This window comes from Leptonotus elevatus, chromosome 11, assembly GCF_054856555.1.
Source record: "Leptonotus elevatus isolate MCC_2025b chromosome 11, RoL_Lele_1.0, whole genome shotgun sequence".
NCBI lineage: Eukaryota > Metazoa > Chordata > Actinopteri > Syngnathiformes > Syngnathidae > Leptonotus > Leptonotus elevatus.
The window spans coordinates 16,392,556-16,411,492 of NC_141249.1; the positions used below are offsets into that span (position 1 = coordinate 16,392,556).

Sequence of the window (18,937 nt, forward strand, 5' to 3'; positions counted from 1 at the left end):
ACTCCCTGAAGTATTTACAGCTTCTTGGTATGCCATTACAACACTCGGCCTGTGTACTTGCTGTAGGAGGAGTGTGTGTGTGTGGGGGGGGGGGGGGGGGGGGGGTTGCAGAGGCATGACAAGACAGAGGCCGTACTGGGCCCCAGGCAGATGAGTGGGGTCGTGACAGGGGAGGATGGCAGGTTGCGCCGTGGTGAAAGGAGGCCAACGGAACTCATTAACTGGAGCTAATTTGTGACTGTGCGGTGAGCAAAATTTGTAGTGATGTGGGGGAAATTTACGTTCCACCATTTGAAGGTTATAATTTTCCAAATGACAAATTAGCACAGCATAATCACAGTTCATTACTCACAAATTCACCTTTTCATATATATTTTTTTTTTACTTGGAACCTATCGCCAGTCAGCCAAACAGCATCAGTGTCCTTTTCCATTCATTTTATTGAGTACAGACGAATCGAGTGATTTGAGTTACATGCATGGTCACCGGATGAATTAAACTCGTATCCCAAGGTGCCACTTTCCTCTGTTGTTTGCATTGCAGGTGTCTGTCTCTCTGTCCGCCAATGAGTCCATGCCAGGTGACCCGGTGAGCATGCACATCCATGCAGAGAAGGACTCCTGTGTTTGTGTGGCCACTGTGGATAAAAGCCTTTACTTGTTGAAGCCAGACTTCCAACTCACTCCGGACAAGGTTGGTCCTTTTCGGATCTACAGGTGCATGTCAAAATATGTGAATTTTCAAAAGGCCAAATTCTACCTAATTCCTATATTCAAAATTGTGATGGTTTATAATGCCATATTCTAATTTCCTGAATTTTGTGATATCCTTAGCGATAATTATGCCAATATCCTAAACATTTTAAAAATGGTAACCATTAATATTTCACTCTGTGGTTCATTTTCATGCAATTGGATCAATAATGGTTAAATGCTAGCAACAACAACATAAAAATAATTTTTTTACGGCTTTTTTAAATGTGTAAATGTCTCCCTTGCTGAAACTATCACATAAAAAAATGCTTTAAAATGTTAGGCATAACGGCGAAGACATAAACAGCTTCATAAAAAATTCTGAGAGTTGCACACTTGACATGATTTGCCCTTCACACTCTGTAGATCATTTACATGAATTGTTGTAAGTACTCAAAGTACTCGTTAAACTTTATATAGTCATGAAGAAGAAGAATCATCCTATCCGTATCTTTAGAAGCCATGTTTTAAATCATGAAACTTCATTTGGTGTGAATAACGTTAAAGACATTCTGGCATTAAAGTTTAAAAATATTACTTCAGACTTTTAACAGCTGCAAATATTTATAGCGGTCATATCAGTAAAACAAAAGGGAATTCAATGATGTATGGCTTTACTGTTATTGATCAAATTACCGTATATGAAAATTTAATTAAACTACTTAAAGTTCCCTCCATATTCACAAGCAAGTCTACAAGAGCTGCATCAAAAATCAATATTTGACAAAAGTTGACTTGTTCGTCAGGTCTTCAAAGAGCTGTCCGACTTCGACGTGTCCGATGCCTTCGGCGTTCAGAAAGACGACGGACACTTTTGGTGGCCCGGGCTGTCGTCGAAGAGACGCCGGCGCTCGTCGGTTTTTCCGTGGCATTGGGACATCACCAAGGACGCGCGCTTTGCTTTCACAGTGAGAATGCACACTTTGACATCTCTTCTCATGCAGATGTGCTGCGGGAAATTATTCCATTTGACTTCATTTACCAGCTATTTATAGTGCGATTTTTCTAACACCGGATTACAAGTTAATGATTGCACCATTTCTCCTCATGATCTTGGTGCGTATGCATTTTTTTTATTGCTCTGTATCTCTATGTATGTTGAACACAGGAAACAGGGCTGGTCGTGATGACAGATATGGTGAGTTTGAACCACCGGCAGAGCGGCGGGATGTACACCCACGAGGCCGTCCCCGCTTTTCAGCCGCACAGCGCCACCGTGGTTGCCGCCATGCACTCTCGTTCGGCCGCCAGGTACGCGACAGTCGGAGGATGTTTGTGCCTCGGACATTGTTCCGTTCAGTTATACATGCGAATTCTTATTTGTATATTGTAAATTCATCCGACCACTTTCTTTTTTTTGCTCAAAATACTTAGTATGAGGGATGTCCCGATCACACTATTTTGGACCCAAGTCCGAGTCACCTTAGTTTGAGTTTCAGTTAGAATTTTTTTTTTGCACAGAAATAAACAGAAAGACGACTGGAAATAATCCATCCATAAATGCAACTGTTTTTTACCGCATCTTTAATATTGAGTGGTGCAAAATGCATCAATGTTTTCTCAGCTCTTTTTTTTGGTCCGCCGAGCCTCCATTTGTTGAAAAGCAAAACAATTACTTCATGACTTTAACAACAAACACGTCGGTCTTCAATCAGCGCTCGGAAACGGACGAGCGGAGAAAAACAAAGGAATTAGATGTGATTGCTCGTCCGTATTGCGTGCCGACATTCCTTAATGCTACTCGTTGCGGTGATGAACATTAAACACATGACGTGACTTAGGAGAATGTCAGCGTGCAAATGCCGAGTAAATCATCGGCCCTTTTATGGTGTTGTTTTATTGTGAGCAGCTGAAGCCTTTTAACTGATGTCGGCTTGTGTTTGGCTCGCAGGCCAGAGAAGCGGAGGCGAACATTCTTTCCGGAGACGTGGGTGTGGCACTGCCTCAACGTCAGGTATGTAAATGTGATCGATATCGGGCGAGAAGGGAAGATACGCGAGGCGAAGGGAGGAAAGTGCACGAGATGATAGAAATCTGGTGTTAGGAGGAGGATGGGAGTCCCGTTCCAGAAGTTGTTCCCGTATGCGTGTGAATGTGCCTCTTTTAAACGGTCCGATCTTGGAGCGGACTGTCACTCTCTCAACAACACCTTCTATTCATTTTCGGCCAACATAAATGAACTGGCCGTAGATTTCCATGTGCCGGATTCCTTTGGAAAAGACTGCAGCTTTGCCTACTTTCCAAAAAGCTCTGATTTCCCCTTAAGGTTTATTAAAGTAGACTTTGATCAAGTGAAGCGGTAAACATGTTTTTAACTAAGATCCTCTGTTAGCATCAGCCAAGAGTCTCATAATTATGGCCTGCTAATATATGGAGGACCAAAACTGCCAACATTCAAAATAAATACAGTAAATGACTAAATAAAAGTGAAAATAAAAACGGATATTAAAAAATATATAATTCGAAAATTAAATCCCCAAAAATAAGTATAAATGGGAAAAAAAATAAATATATATATATATATACTCATAAATAAATACATTTGTATTACATTTAAAAATAATAATAATTTATATCCGTTTTTATTTTCACTTTTAGTTATTTATGTATTTAGTTATTTAGAATTTTGGCCGTTTTGGTCCTTACTGCCAAGACGAATTGTTATTCAAATGAGAGGGCGGTCCTAAGCGTGTCTTGGGTTGGACTCCGCCGTTGCAAACTGCCTTTCATTTGGCGAGGGAGCAAGTCTGCGAACAAGGAAGTGTGGCTGACTTGAATGGAGAGCTCCAGCAATGAATGACTCAAGTCGCAAGTTCAATTGTGTATTCAAATATATTTACAAAAAGTGTTTTAATAAGTTTCTCACCCCCCCGGGTTCACTGTAGTCTTCCCAACGTTTTGATTGAAAACCGGCATTGACTTGATTGTTTGATTTTTTACTGATGCTGCCGACAGCTCCGAAACCGGTAATGCGGAGCTGCGATTGGACGTGCCTGACTCCATCACCACGTGGGTGATAGAGGCCGTCGGCCTGTCCAAAGACAAGGGGCTGGGCTTGGCCAAGAGAGCGGAGCTTCGTACCTTCAAGCCTTTCTTTGTGGACTTCACGCTGCCTTACAGCTTGATCCGAGGGGAGCAAACCAAAGTTCCCCTGACTGTCTACAACTATCTGCCGACGTGTGCTGAGGTAAGATGATTGATATGGATGGATGTACAGGGGTGAATTAAAAATGGATGGATTTTAAAACAACGAAATTTGGATTTAGCCATCTAGAATAGGTGTTAATACAACATAGCCAGGTATTGAAGACTCACACAAGGAAATTCGCGCCAATCTTAAGGTCCAGTATGTTTGGCTATGTTTGGTAAGTAATGTATCTCTAAATTAGTGATAGACCGATATTGTTTCTTTCAAGGCCGATGTCAATACCAATTATTAGTAGTCAAGGAGGCCGATAACTGATATTTCAAGCCAATATTAATTTGCAGTTAAAGAGAAAATATAAATTTAAAAAAAATTATGTTTTCTTTTAATTTTAAAAATATAAAAAATAGAGCTAAATTAAAAACTAAGCAAGTAAATAGCTCCGTAGAGTTTTCTACTGTAAATAGAGTTTTCCAAAATGTCAACATAATTTCTTAATTTATTTTTTTTACATTATTTTTTATAAATAAAAAGTGTCAGGAGTTCCCTGTTTCAGTATCATCTTTTATAAAGTGGAAATTTAAATACATGCATAAATGAACATTTGCTTGTATCTCACTGAGTGACAAATGCATGCAAATCTAATTTGGGGTTTTCGTCAGGTTTAAAAAGATCTTCGCAGAAAGTGAAAAATTGTCTGAGTTCAAAATGTCTTTGCGACCAGAGGTGGCAAATCCAGGTGCAAAACCCTGCCACAGTTTGACTTAAGCCCCTTGTGCTAGCTAGCTAGCACCTGGATTTTCCATCTCTGTTTGCGACAAGTAAAAACTATCTGTGAACATCTTATAAATCCTGATGAAAACCCACAGTTTGCTAGTTTCGCAAGCATTCACCGCTCAGTGCGATACCAGCTTTATCGGCCTTCAGATTTGTAAAAAGGCCAATGCCGATATTTGTCAAAATGCCAAATATCGGCACCAATGATCGGCCCGGCCTATAATTAGTCCATCCCAACTCTAAATATTGGAATATTTTTGTGAATATGAAGTAGTTCTGTACCTGTCCTTAGTGAATTGAACAGTTTGAAGTTGAAATGGTTTGAATTGGTTGAATAAGTTGTGAAATCTGGAAGGGTGGCACACCAAGATGGGCCACTCTGTGGTTGCAGGCCAGCGGGATTGGTGCTGAAGGCTCGGTTCAAATGGCCGCGTGTGAATACACCCTTAGAGGAGCCTCTATAAGCTGGAAGCTGACCTCAAATGGGTCCATCCTGCACTCCGAAGAGATGACATCATGATCTTTGCAGATGTGCCTGATTTTGTGTTAGATGAAGATGCAAACGGGCGTATTGCCTTCCTTTGATGTCCAACATGCGATTCCTATATTTTCTGCTTTTATTTATGACTTCTGGAGTGTGGATAAAGGGCATTCCTTGATCAGAGCTGGACAATGAGCGGCATTTCATCCTCCAGAGAGCTTGAGAAACATGAGTCAGTCCGCAGGAAGAATTCAAAGAGATCTTTAAAAAAATATTCTCCCTGGCGAGAATGCGCTTTATGAGGGTGGGACGGCGAAAAAGATTGTTTACTCCACAATCTTTTATTCTATTTTTTACAGGTTCACATTAAAGTGTCAGTTCCAAAGGGCATCAAGTTTATTGGTCATCCTGGAAAGCACCATCTTACCAGGAAGAAGTGCGTGGCTCCTGGGGAGGCCACACCAACCACCATCGTGTTGGCTTTCAGTGAACTGGGACCAGCAAACATCACAGGTATCCACAGATTTTGCCATCTTATTCGGTTCATAGCCAGCGACTCTATTAGGGCAGTGTTTCTTCCTGGTGGTCCGTGATTAACTGAATCTGCATTTCCAGCTTAAGTTCCAGGAACTTAGTTAGTTTTTAGCTGGTACTCAATTCACTACTGTAGTTTTTAATTGGCGTGTCACCCGGACATTGGCCTCCTCAGTGTGAAGCCTCACGAATAGCTGGCCTTGCGATCTGCTCGCCCACCTCGAGGTACAAACATTCTCCTCCCGGGCGCATGTAAGAACAAAGCAGGCCAGCAGCGGGGGAGCCGCCACAGCTGTGCTGTAACACTCAGTGGCATGTTGATGAGTTTGCAGGTCACCGGCGGTCAATGGGCCCCCCATGGCCCCGCTCAGACTCCCCAGGCCCCCTTGTGCTTCCCTCTCACTTCACACACACAAAGAAACGCCGCTGGCACGGGGCCACGTTTCCAACGCAAGAGTCCCTGTACAGGCATGTTTGTCTTGTGTAATGTGCTGGATGTTGTACATGATGTCCACGAACATTATTTTCGACGAACGGCTTGTCTCTTATCACGGGGCAATTAATAATGTTGACTTCTGAATCACAACGTATTGTGCGTCAATGTCTACAGTGGCAACATTCCATACTCAACTTTATCTCCACCAATGATTTCTTTTGTTGAAATGTGGAGTTTATGCAATTGTGTGATCATTACTTTAGAGAAGACTACGTTATAATTTCATGAGCAGAAGAGAAAGGGTAACAGCACCAAATGAGATCCAACAACAATTTACACAGTCCCAAATAAAGTCACAATTGCACTCTTGATGTATGTGTATGGCATCTCAAGACAATATGTGAAATATTGAAGTTACGTGTGGCGTATTGAGGTTATGTGATGCATAATTAAAGCTATGTGTGGCCTAATGGTCACATGTCTTGTACTCAAAACAATTGCTCTCAAAGCTGTTTGTCATAACAATCACAACATCATTCATCATTTCCTTTATTTAACCAGGTGAGAAACTAATTTAGACTAATAATCTCTTTTCCAAGAGTGACGTTGCCACTGGGGCACACACACTTGTGTAGTCAAAAAGAATCCCTCAAAACTATGTGTGACATAACAATCACACCCTCTACCAGTCAAGAATCATATGCCTGTACAGTCAAAGTTATGTGTAGCATGTTAAAGCTGTGTGGCCAAATAATCCGACGTTCATGGAGTCAAACCAATCGCTCTTAAAACAGTGTGGCTTAACAATCACACCTATATGCTCAAAAACTATTATTCTCAAATCAATTTGTGGCATAACAATCACACACTCATGTAGTCAAACAAATTACTCATAGCCCAATAAAATGCTTGTGTAGACAAAACATTCACTCTAAAATCTGTGTGGCATAACAATCACACCCTTCCACACTTGCAAATCTCTGGGTTAAAGCACAGAACAGTTACTAATAATTAGCCTTGTGTTGTGAGCCTGAAGGTTGGTCCATCACAAATACTAAAACAAAATTGAAATTTAATGAATAATACATTTTAGCAATGTAAATGATACATTTAATCTGATAATCATTCGAGTATGCCTGAGCACACATGAGAGGAGCCAAAATAAAATGTAACAGTAAGTGATGCTTTGGACATTCTGTTTGCTTTGACAGCCAGAGCCATTGCCTACAGTGAAACCAGCTGCTGTTCAGACTCACTACAGTCGGGCAAAATAGGAAATGACGTGGAGGAAAGAAGGTCACCCACTGGCCTGGACTTCGTGCGTAGGACTGTCCTTGTGGAGGTAAGTGAGCGGCAATCCATCACTATCATGTATGGTTTGGAATGTTTGTATGTTTTCTCATTTCTTCCCCCTCATTGCAGCCAGAAGGCTTGCCGAGAGAATATACCTATAGTGTCTTCTTCTGTCCCAATGGTAAGTGCGTCCTTGTGTTGGTCAGTATGCATGTATGCATTCAGCTACAGTATCACTCTTCCACTTAACTATACACAGTTGTTTACAGTGATACTTGGAAAAAAACGTTTAAAATAACCTTCGCACATGCTGCATCACAAAATAATAATTAATAAAAAAGTAGTATAGTAAAGTATAGTAGTAGTTTAATCATGCAAAATACTGTTTAAAATGTTCCACACTCAACTTCAGGTACATTAGGGCCTCCCAAAGGAATGCAGATATGTTGGTCTTTACACATCAGAGTGGCTGAGAATATTATTTCTATCACCAGAGAGAATTCACATTTCGACCCCCAACAAGTACGAGTATCAGTATGTGAAAAAGCCGGCCAAAATGAGTCAGTTCCAGGTGGCCGTGAAGACGCACAACGACGCCCATTTCGCCCTCTCGCCCACTCCGCACGACAGCGCTGAGATGATCGAGATCGTGCTGGGGGGCCGGCAGAACACCCGCTCCTGGATCTCTTTGGGTAAGATGGGCGAGCCGCTCATCAGTGTCCCCACGCCGGACATCCTCTCCTGGGATGAGTTCCGCAGCTTCTGGTTCGTCTGGAAGGGAGGTCTGGTGCAGGTAGGGGTCCTCTTATGCTTTTCAATATGATGGTACTAAGTCACATCCCTCCCAAAACTATGTGTGGCATAACAATCACAAAGTTGTGTCGTCAAAATAATCACTCTCAAAGCTATTGTATGCATATTATTGCAATCATTGTTTGTCATCTAATCAAACTCTGTGAAAGCTATCTGTGGAATAGCAATCACGCTCTCATGTAATCAAAACTATCACTCTCAAAGCTGTGTGGCACATGCTTGTGTAGTCAACAGTCACTCTCACAGCTGCTTAATGTGTGGCATAACAATCGCTTGTCAAAACAATTCCTCTCAAAGCTATGTGTGGCATTAAGGTTACATGTGGCATATTAAAGCTATGTGTGGCCTAATTTTCATACATTTGTGTACACAAGAGTTCCTCTCAAAGCTATGGATGGCATAACAATCTCACACCCATGTATATGGTCATGGGAGATTTGAAGCTGGAGCATAATCTTGTGCTGTAGCTCTGACAGTGATACTCTTGTGTAAAGCTTAATATGGGCCCTCCTCTGTTGAGATGGGAATAAGTATCCTCAAGCTATATGTGCACAAATAAGCAAATGCTCTGCTACTCAACACAAACACCATAAAGGCGGATGTGTGGCATAACAATCACACACTGGTATAGTCAAAATATTCCCTCTCAAAGCTATGTGTGACCTAATAATCACATGCTTCTGTTATCAAAACAATCACTCTCAAAGCTATGTGTGGCATAACAATCATACGCTGAGCCGCTGCTCCCCTGTCATTCGCCTCGCACCTTTGGCCTGTTCAATGTATCATGTATTCCAATTTGTTGTTGATGTACTGTATTTGTTGTTATGCCATCATTTCATTCGGTATTTGTACTTTATTTTCCTCAGGTGGGCCACGGTTTACAACCATCCAATGCATCAGTTATCCTTCAATGGTCCGGCACAAGCCCTTTACAGGTTTGTCTTTAAGATTGCCTGTTTATTTTTGAGACATACATTCCGGACTCACCAGCCATAGGGCAAAATCTACAAGATATGAAGAAAGCATTTTTTGAACACGCTTAGTAATAAAACTAACACAAAACAAAACTTCTCAAATCTCCATTCAGGTTCGACACATAGGCTTCTCCACAGGATGGGGCTCGGTTGGAGAGTTTAAGATCTGGAGGAAGGAAGATTCTGACGAGAACCACAACGAGGCCTTCACTCTGGGGGTCCCGCACAACATGGTGCCCGGATCTGAGCGAGCCTCCGCATTTATGATCGGTACGTCTTCACAAGGAAGACGGATCCACTCGTCTCCAAATCCTTGTGAACGATTGTCATCCTCCTTACTTTTTAGGCGATGTGATGGGGCCCACACTGAACAACCTGGACAAGCTTCTGCGATTGCCGTTCGGGTGCGGGGAGCAGAACATGATCCACTTTGCGCCCAACGTCTTTGTGCTCAAGTACCTGCAGAAGACCCGGCAACTCAGCCTTGAGGTGGAAAATGAGGCCACTGATTACCTCTTGCAAGGTACAACCTGTCTGCTAAACTGCTAATTAGGTTGACGGTTCGAATTACCTAGTGTAAGTGCACGTTAACTCTTATTTGTGGCTGGAAATGCCAGAGCTCCAGAATTTTAAAATTGATTGAAGAAAATGTCAACAACAACAAGAGTCTAAATCGTCTGTACTGAGGGTGTCACCTGCTTGTTTTTGTGTGCTGGTGAGTGAAGAACAGCAGCTGTTAAAACTCAGGAAATGGGCCCTTCGCTTCTCTGAACGTGCCTCTCAACAACTCAAAAACCCCGATGCCCCGGTGTGCAAAATGAGCGGAAGCTGGCAATTTGTTGTCGGGTTTTGTGGAAACTCTGGGAATGACGTTTACTTTGGATAATGGACTTTGTCTGTGGAACTAAGGAGAACTTTGACCCGGTTGGCAATGAGTACTCTGGTTTATGGACTGGAACTGAAGCACCCCCGACCGCTCTTTTTTCCAACTCCTGATGTGGAAGCCCTACTGCTCACTTTGACCTCTCAGAAGCCTCGTTACATGCATTGATTGGATTGTGCCAGATTAGTTTGGAGAGGATTTGTTGAGGGAGAGTTGCTTTAACCACACAATTTCCAAGAAACCAACATGCTTTATGAAGTCGAGTACAGTGGACCAACCACAATCCGCATACTGGCTGTCGCATTCGACTTTTTACAACCATCTTTCTCACCATGATGTGTGCGCCCTGATGGCAGACAACGAGGCACTCTAAAGCGGCCACACCAGTGCGATGATCTCGTCCGCATGCTCGTCATCAAGTCGGATTACTCCCTCGCTTCTTTCCCCTCTTGGCGCTTCCACCTTTCTCACCGTGGCATGCGCTCACACTCAGGGCAGACAATGAGGCGCTCTAAAGTGGCCACACCAGTGCGAAGTTCCCACATGCTCATTATCAAGTCAAATTACCCTCATTCCTGTTTCCCCTCTTGGCTCTTCCACCACATGCGCACACTCGGGGCAGACAATGAGGCGCTCTAAAGCAGCCATGCCAATTGATGTTTTAGTCTGACCCTTCTTCTGGAAAAAGTGTGACGAAGAAGTCGAAATTTGATATGAAATGAACGACACAATCGCTTGTTTTCATTCTCACCCAGGCTATCAGAGACAACTGACCTACAAACGTCAGGACGGCTCCTACAGTGCTTTTGGAGAGAGGGATTCATCAGGAAGTATGTGGTAAGTCTTTACACAACTTTTAGCCTTCAATCTGTGTTTTCGAGAGACTGCATTCTTCAACTTTAACTGGGACACACGTGCCACCGGCCCAAGCACTCAAGGTTTCAGCAGCATCTCGGCACACACAACACCGGAGATCTGTTTTCCCCACATTGTCGTGTTTATACTCATTTGGTGTCAGGAAGACAGAACCATCTCATAATATTTGTAAGAATGACATCACTGTTCTTCGTGGGGATCTACGTTGCTGACTGTTTGGGGTCCTTTTGTGCAGGGCATATCTCTGGTTCATTTATGGGCTGAGGTGGGTATTGTGATATATGTAATCGAGCCGGTGTTGTAAAACAGTAGGCTGCATAAACAACCAAAAATTGTAAGCAAACTGCCGAATTGGTTCCTGTGGGTAGGCAAAAGTGTCAAGATGTATTCCATATTCTGACCTCCTATCGGAGACACAATTATACGTTGTCCGGAGTCACTTCGCCAAATTTTCCTGGCCGGGAGCACGGATGAATGACTCACCACCAGGATAGTCGCTCACCACTAGGAAAAAGCTTGACCTCTTCTCCTCGTCACTGACGGGATGTGAGGATGTAACAAGTGCTCCCACAACTCCAGTGTGGGTTGTGGGCACAACACAGATGGTGCACTTAACGGTAACCTTCACTGTGCCTTATCAATCCATCAACGTGAGGAGTCTTGTTATCCAGCAGCAGATGTTCATTTTACTAGTGCTAACATTTTCCAGGTGACTTTGACGGCCCAGCCTACTGTGGAATGGTTGTGGGCAAATGTCACATGCCATTGCAAGGGGTCTGCAACCTGCGGCTCTGGAGCCACATGTGGCTCTTTAGTCCCTCTCATGTGGCTCCCTGTGAAATTTAGAAATTAATATATATATATATATATATTTACATTTGTAATTTTTACATAAAATATATGAATTGATAAAAAAAAAGAATGATTAAATATTCAAAAAAATTGTCAGACAAAGAGACGAAAAGTGCATGAAAGTTACCTAAAAACCACCAAAAAGTGAACAGAGAATTTCCAAAAGCAAGAAAAGCAGAAAATTACCCTAAAATGTTCGTGAAATTGTCAAAATATCAGAATTGATTTTTATTTATTTATTATAAAATGGATAAAAAGAAGAAATCCTTAAAATTACCTTAAAATGTCCACAAAATTGATTTAGGAAAAGGCAGGACAGAAAATGTTCAAAAATTAACCATAAAATGTCCCCAAAAATTTAATTATAAAATAGATAAAAAGAAGAAATCCTGAAAATGACCATAAAATGTCCACAAAATTGCCAAAATGTCAGGAATTGATAGCAAAAAAGACAGTAAAAAATGTCAAAAAAATAGCCATGACCTGTCCAAAAAAGAAAGAAGCGGGGCAGAAAATGACCCTCCATAAAATTGCCAAAAATGTCAGAAATTTGCCAGAAAATCTAAAAATGTTTCAAAAACGAAGCATGGAAAATTCAAATTATTATTATTATTATAACTGAATACGAAACAAAGAAGAAAATCAATCTCAAAGTATTGAATGTTGCATATTTGTCTGTTATGGTGCAGCTCTAACTAGCGCTTGGGCCTTCAGAACATTAGGCTACTATTACTATCACACTGTTTCCTTCATCACAATGCTCCAGACAGAATTTTGTTATTTATTTGGCCTAAAATGGCGAGTGGATGGGGGGACGTGATTGGTTCATTTGTTTTTTATTATCCATTTTTGTTTTATACTGTATACAGTATATGGCTTATTTGATGTGTGGCAAGAAAAAATGGTCCTCAAGGGCTCGGCTACTGAAAAAGCACAACGATCCATGATGATGATGCACGACTGGACGGAATATTTGTTGACAGAGATGGTGCCCGCATGTAACTAGTTGGATGAGACTCAGAGCTGGCCATAACAAGACACAAAGATAGAGATGGGGACATAAACAACAAAAATGCATCCCAGGTTTTCGACTGTTTTGCCCTGAGGTACGTTCTGGAAAAGTGTAAATACACGACTTTGTTTGGGAAGATAGGAAGCATCGCGTTCTTGTGTTTTGGCTGTGCAGTAGCTCTCATAGTTCCCCTGTTTTCTCGCTCTCCACATCCAAATCCACTCTCATAGCCAATTGCACACTTCAAATTGTGAATATGATGGCTTTTTGAAGACCGTGCATGGGTGTTGTCAAAGATAAAAGCCGAGTGGGGAATGTTATCATGTGGACTTGGGGGGGGGGGGGGGGGTAGAGCTAATCCGAGTATAAGGAAGACTACTACTTGATTCTGTTTAGGCTAATAGCAACATTTCATTTTTGTTTTTGTTTTTTTGTTTTCATAACATCCATTTCTGCATACCTCCTTCCGCTGACAGATTGAAAGAATGTGACGACTTGGATAAACTTCACACTTGGCCGCCAAAGTGTTTGCCTTCAAGCTCTTGTAGTTTGACAGCTGAACATTTTTGTGGGATTTGCCAGAACAATTTTTTCAAAGATCTTTGATACCTTTCCTGCCTTCCCCGACCCCCGTTTACCTCCCCCGGCCCGTCTGCGCTTCCTCCAGGTTGACAGCGTTCGTGCTGAAGTCGTTCGCCCAATCGCGGGGTTTCATCTTCATTGACCCCGAGGAGCTGCGAGCGGCCAAGTCGTGGCTCATCAGGCACCAGCGAGACGACGGCTCCTTCCCGGCCATGGGGCGGATTCTCAATAAAGACTTGCAGGTAGATGGATGGCTTCGTTGAAGGTTCACCGGGTTCAGAGAGTCATTGCAATTACGTAGCGGGAAGAAACAGGAAAGGCGCTTTTTTTTTTTTTAACTCATTCACTCCCAGCCATTTTCACTGAAGCAACCCCCTTCGCTCCCGGCTGTTTTACTGGATTTTAACAGATTTTGCAAGGCCCACAGAATATTGTGTTCTGTTGCTATAAAAAGATGGAACCTACCAAAAGAAAGATTAGTCTCTTATTTCATCAGGAAAAAAAAGTATATTTCTATCGGTTTCCTTTTTGGAGCAATTAGCATTAGAATATAGTTAAGTTTCATCATCTGTATAGAACTGTGGGTAAATGTTTTCAACATGGCCTTGGTTGATCTCTTATACTCTGCTGCCACCTGCTGGCCGGTTTTGGAATAGGTACCATTTCCTCAACCGTTCTCTGCAGTTGAGCGGCTGCAGCAAAGCCTTCTGTATGCTCTAGCATAAAAAACAACAACATAAAAACGTATAAATATGTCTTTGGGACACTTAAAACATTTAAAATAAAACGTATTTATACATTTTTGGGAGCAAATGAATCCCGATGCTCAGATTGTTCACGTCTGATTACGTTGTCAATCCAGGAAGTAAACAATCATCTTCTATGAAGCCTCAGCTATAGTAAACCCCATCTTTTTGCAGGGTCTAGCTGTGCTGCGAAATAATATTTTTGTGTTCCATTTACAGGGTGGAATCCACGGGAAGATCTCTCTGACGGCTTATGTGGTGGCAGCACTTTTGGAGACGGGGATATCAACTGACGTAAGCACGTTAACTGAAAAATTAACCATCAATTATAATGTTTTTTTGATATATTGAATTTTCTGAACTCCTTTTCGCTTCATGTGCTTCCTTCCATGTTCCCAAAACACCCATATTAGGATTTTTTTGTTTACCGTATTTTTTGCCAGTGTCGCAAACTAGTATTAGGGCCACGTACGTATATATGTTTGTTTGTTTTTCAGAGTGGGGGTCATATTCAGAGAAAAAACTCGCAAATTTGCAGCTTTATAAAGTAGCAAATTTGCGAGGAAAACCCCCCTCAGAAACTCACAACGAATACACGTAGCTATAGTTTAATCATGTGATGATTTGTTGGTGGTTAATGGGACACTGTTTATAAAATGAAAAGGCAGGATGGAGACTGATTCATTCTTAATTTAAACTTTACTCGTCATTCACCGCCGCTAGAGCAACAACACTTCCTGATACCCTATCAGCTGACTAACACTAACCAATCAGAAGCTAGCATACTTTAGGTAAATGCAAGTGAGTGACTGAGAGCAGCAGATTCGACACATCAACTGAACTACTTGTACAAAAAAAAAAAGTATGACTGCGTAAATAATAATTCAGGAAATATAAACGTACAAGTATATATACATTTTACAACAAATTAACTTCAATGTTTGACCCTCAGGGTGTGGACCTTCGCAAAGCTGCTGGCCATACTAAATGCTCCAAACATAATAATAATAATAATAATGCATCGGATTTATATAGCGCTTTTCTATCTAATTAGACATATGTTTATTCTTTCCTTATTTGAAAAACCGACCGAAAAGTATTGGCACAAACATCCGAGTAGTACGCTACGTGCATTTCTCATGTTTCTCAAGTTTCTGAGTTTTTTTCCTCGCAAATTTGCCGCTTTATAAAAGTCGCAAATTTGCCACTTTATAAACTCGCAAATTTGCGAATTTTTTAGTGGCAAATCTGCGAGTTTTTTCTCTGAATATTACCACCCCTCTGGGAAAAACAAAACAAAACTTACCCAAATACATGGCCCGAATACGCCGTCTTATGAAAGTGTATCAACAGCGCCTCTAGTGGTGGCAGCTAAGTAATGCACTTTCACACAATTCAAAGAATTCACAACAATCCATTCATCAATTGTTAGTCCTTTTATTGCACTTCCACTAAAGTATTGGCACGATCGCCTTCTTTCCATTAATTTGGAGTGCGAAACACAGTTTAATGTCTTTTACAAGCCTTGTAAAAACAAAAACACTTTTCCTGTTTGCTCCATCGGATGTAGTGCTGATTTTACGGATTTCATTTCATTTCAAGGGCAACAAGAGGTGTCGTCCCACCAGCTGTGGGAGCACACTGCGGAATGGCTGATAGCTGGAAGGAAGGATGTGCTGGCAGGCAGCCCACTCGCATTTGTTATGCCTCAAGTCAGCGCTGCAAATCTGATAACGTTTTTTCGCCGCGTCAAAACATCGACGTATAAAGCGTAGAGACGTTTAGGCCTCGCGAAGGACAATTTTCATTCCTCGCAAATCCATTCTGCTTTTTGCCTGCGCTCTAAGCTACTTGCCTTGATTTGTCTTTTACACTTCAGTGGTCCTCTGCACCACTTTGGCATCACAAGCAACCGACAGTTGATAGAATAAGTCTACACACCCCTGTTCAAGTGCCAGGTTTTGACATGTTTTCCCACAAATATTGATTATTATTATTATTATTAAAACAGCAATCAAGTGCTGTGGTTACAAAAAGTATTTGTATGTTTTTATGAGGAAGATAAATGCCCCGAAGAATGTTTAAGTGGAGCTTTGCAATGTAATAACAAAATCGCAGCGAAATGTTCCACCATCAACCTTTTCTTTCCAATCGCACATAGTTGAACACATTGGCCTTACTTTGGATTCACCCATCCTGACCTTTCCCTTGATTTTTTTACAACCGATAAAAAATGCCAGAAATTTCAATCGAAAAATCCTTCACATCAAAGCAAAACATCCATCGCCTTCCAATTTGACTTTATGAAAAGACGAGTTGTGGGGGCTTGTCATCTCCGAGATTAGAGGGAAGATCACATCTGCCAAAGATGAAAGCCAACGTTCAACTTGTTGCCTGAGGGGGGAAAAGTTGACTCGATAGCCGCGCCCAAAGTGAAGATTTGTGCACGTGGGACATTTATGTTCACTTGATGGATGATGATGTGGAGCGGAATCATGTTTACACAATGTTCAGCACTAAAGAAAAAGGAAGCTGGCAGACACCTAGGTGTAAATTCAAATGGATCGATAGATCGATTTTTTTATATCGTCCGTTTCCTCTCTTTCCATACTTCCTTGACAATCGCACCATGTTTTTATGGTTCAATAGAAACTAGTAGCTCAAAACCCAATACAGTAAGGCGGTCATTTTGGGCAGTTCTGACCAATTAGGCGGAATTGGATAATTTTCCAAGATACACTTGAATCACTGAAAAAAAACTATAAACTGGTGAATATGAATAATGTTCCTATGTGGATTAGCAAAGAGCAGTTTTATCAGAACCACATTCTTAAATTCAATGTAGATGCACACAAATGACTATCTGTCCATATAATTAAGCATGTTATGCTTGTCTCATGTGTTTTGCGTTCCAGGAAGAGAAAGTGGCAGTAACCAAAGCCAAGGACTTCCTTGAGACCAACACCTACTCGGCTGACGACCCTTACACCACTGCCCTGTGCGCTTACGCCTTGGCTGTGCTCCGCAGCCCCTTTGCACCCCTCGCCCTGCGCCGCCTCAACCACATGGCCATTATGCAAGGTGCCGTCACCGTCGTCGCAATGAGAAATAACATCCGATCCAATGTGTTCTCCGCCACAAAAAAATAAAAAATATATTTTAAAAAAATTGACTATTTGTCATGGCAGACGGACTCACACACTGGAGCCTGATTGGAAGCGCAATGACGGACAAAGACACTTTCATGGGCTTCAGCGACGGCCTTTCCCAATCAGGTAGACCAACCGGTCCGCTTGATATCCACTACGCACACACACAGGCCTTCTAAGTGCCGAGCGTCTGTTCCCAGTGGTGTCGGCAGAGGTGGAGATGACAGCATACGGTCTTCTCACCTACACCCTCCTCGGGGACGTGGCGTCAGCCCTGCCCGTGGTCAAATGGCTCTCCCAGCAGCGCAACGCCCTTGGCGGCTTCTCTTCTACACAGGTGGACTTTTTTTTTTGCTAGCTTAATGCTAACACGTAATGGTGAAACACAATTGATGGGCTAACAAATGGCATCTGTTAGGCCATTCCCATGTAATGTATATATGTCTGTGTTATACTGCCACCTGGTGGCCAGGTTGCACTCACCAAGGAATTCCACTTTCATCTCAAGACACCCACGCATAGTTTCAATTTGTTGCTGATGACATTGCCTCTCCGCCAGCGTGACCGCCGACTGACTTTCTTCCCCCGTGCGCCAGGACACGTGTGTCGCACTGCAAGCGTTGTCCGAGTACGCCATCCTGTCCTACGTTGCGGGGGTCAACCTCACCATCTCGTTGGCCTCCACCAACCTGGACTTCCAGGAGACCTTTGAACTCAACAAGGACAACAAGAAACTCCTTCAGCGCGCCAAGGTAACCACAGCACTTAGTTTTCATCGCGTTTCATTTATAAGACTAATTGAAGAATATTCTTTATATTGCCAGTTTTTCGTGATAACTGGCACCTTACACAATACAAATACAAATAAACAGTACCACTAGAAATAATCCATAGGAAAAAAAGTCTTGCTCAGTCGCACAGTCAGGCAGATACTTCATATGTCCAAATATGGTCAATTTCCTTGTTTTTTTGTTTTTTTTACAGAAATCGGTCCCCCAGATCTGCTACTTTTAAGCTTTACGAACCAATTTAAAGTGTTAAAAACAAATTGGGAATAAATCAATTAACTATCTTAAATGCTTAACAGTTCGAGAAGTGTTGTAAAACTCCACCTCTTCGTTCATTCAACAGGGGCCGTGTGGCATTATGTTGCCTCAAGATTGAGGTCTGGATTAATTAATTTATTTTTTGGGCAATAACAAGTGAGAATAGATTAGATACATTTGAATAAGCTTATTTTGTTAGAAATGGACCACTGTAATGCTTTTATGCATTTAGTCAGCTCATTCTTTTATTGCATCACTCATGGCTCCAAGATCTTTGAATAAGAGTTAGGCAACTTAAAAAAAAATAATAATAATTAGATTAGGGTTGCTTGATTATGAAGAAAATACTAATCTCGATTAATTTGGTATTAATTGAAATCACAACTAGGACAATCATTTGTTTTTTTGGTACAAAACAAGAAAATGTTTAAACGTCAAAAATATTAAGACAAATAGTTTTCTTTGAAACGCTATAATTATGCAAGTTCCTTTTGGACCAAACCAGACTTATTGAATTAGTCATTTAAAAAAAGGTGCAAATATATACATTTAAACAACTCAAAATTTGTATTATGAATCTTTT

The 18,937-nt window shown here is 41.7% G+C and overlaps 1 protein-coding gene across 1 annotated transcript in view; it reads left to right on the forward strand.

Moving 5' to 3' along the window:
* The window catches only part of cpamd8 (C3 and PZP like alpha-2-macroglobulin domain containing 8), a 43,936-nt gene that overhangs the window by 14,758 nt on the left and 10,241 nt on the right, over window positions 1-18,937 (forward strand). The window contains exons 16-34 of the mRNA XM_086089188.1: window positions 544-693; window positions 1,499-1,660; window positions 1,861-2,003; window positions 2,644-2,706; window positions 3,708-3,939; window positions 5,515-5,668; window positions 7,337-7,467; window positions 7,548-7,599; window positions 7,913-8,211; window positions 9,101-9,169; window positions 9,322-9,478; window positions 9,555-9,731; window positions 10,847-10,928; window positions 13,499-13,655; window positions 14,379-14,453; window positions 17,075-17,240; window positions 17,348-17,434; window positions 17,509-17,645; window positions 17,905-18,060. Coding sequence (XP_085945314.1) covers window positions 544-693; window positions 1,499-1,660; window positions 1,861-2,003; window positions 2,644-2,706; window positions 3,708-3,939; window positions 5,515-5,668; window positions 7,337-7,467; window positions 7,548-7,599; window positions 7,913-8,211; window positions 9,101-9,169; window positions 9,322-9,478; window positions 9,555-9,731; window positions 10,847-10,928; window positions 13,499-13,655; window positions 14,379-14,453; window positions 17,075-17,240; window positions 17,348-17,434; window positions 17,509-17,645; window positions 17,905-18,060 — 2,649 coding nt within the window. The remainder of the gene's footprint in view (window positions 1-543; window positions 694-1,498; window positions 1,661-1,860; window positions 2,004-2,643; window positions 2,707-3,707; window positions 3,940-5,514; window positions 5,669-7,336; window positions 7,468-7,547; window positions 7,600-7,912; window positions 8,212-9,100; window positions 9,170-9,321; window positions 9,479-9,554; window positions 9,732-10,846; window positions 10,929-13,498; window positions 13,656-14,378; window positions 14,454-17,074; window positions 17,241-17,347; window positions 17,435-17,508; window positions 17,646-17,904; window positions 18,061-18,937) is intronic.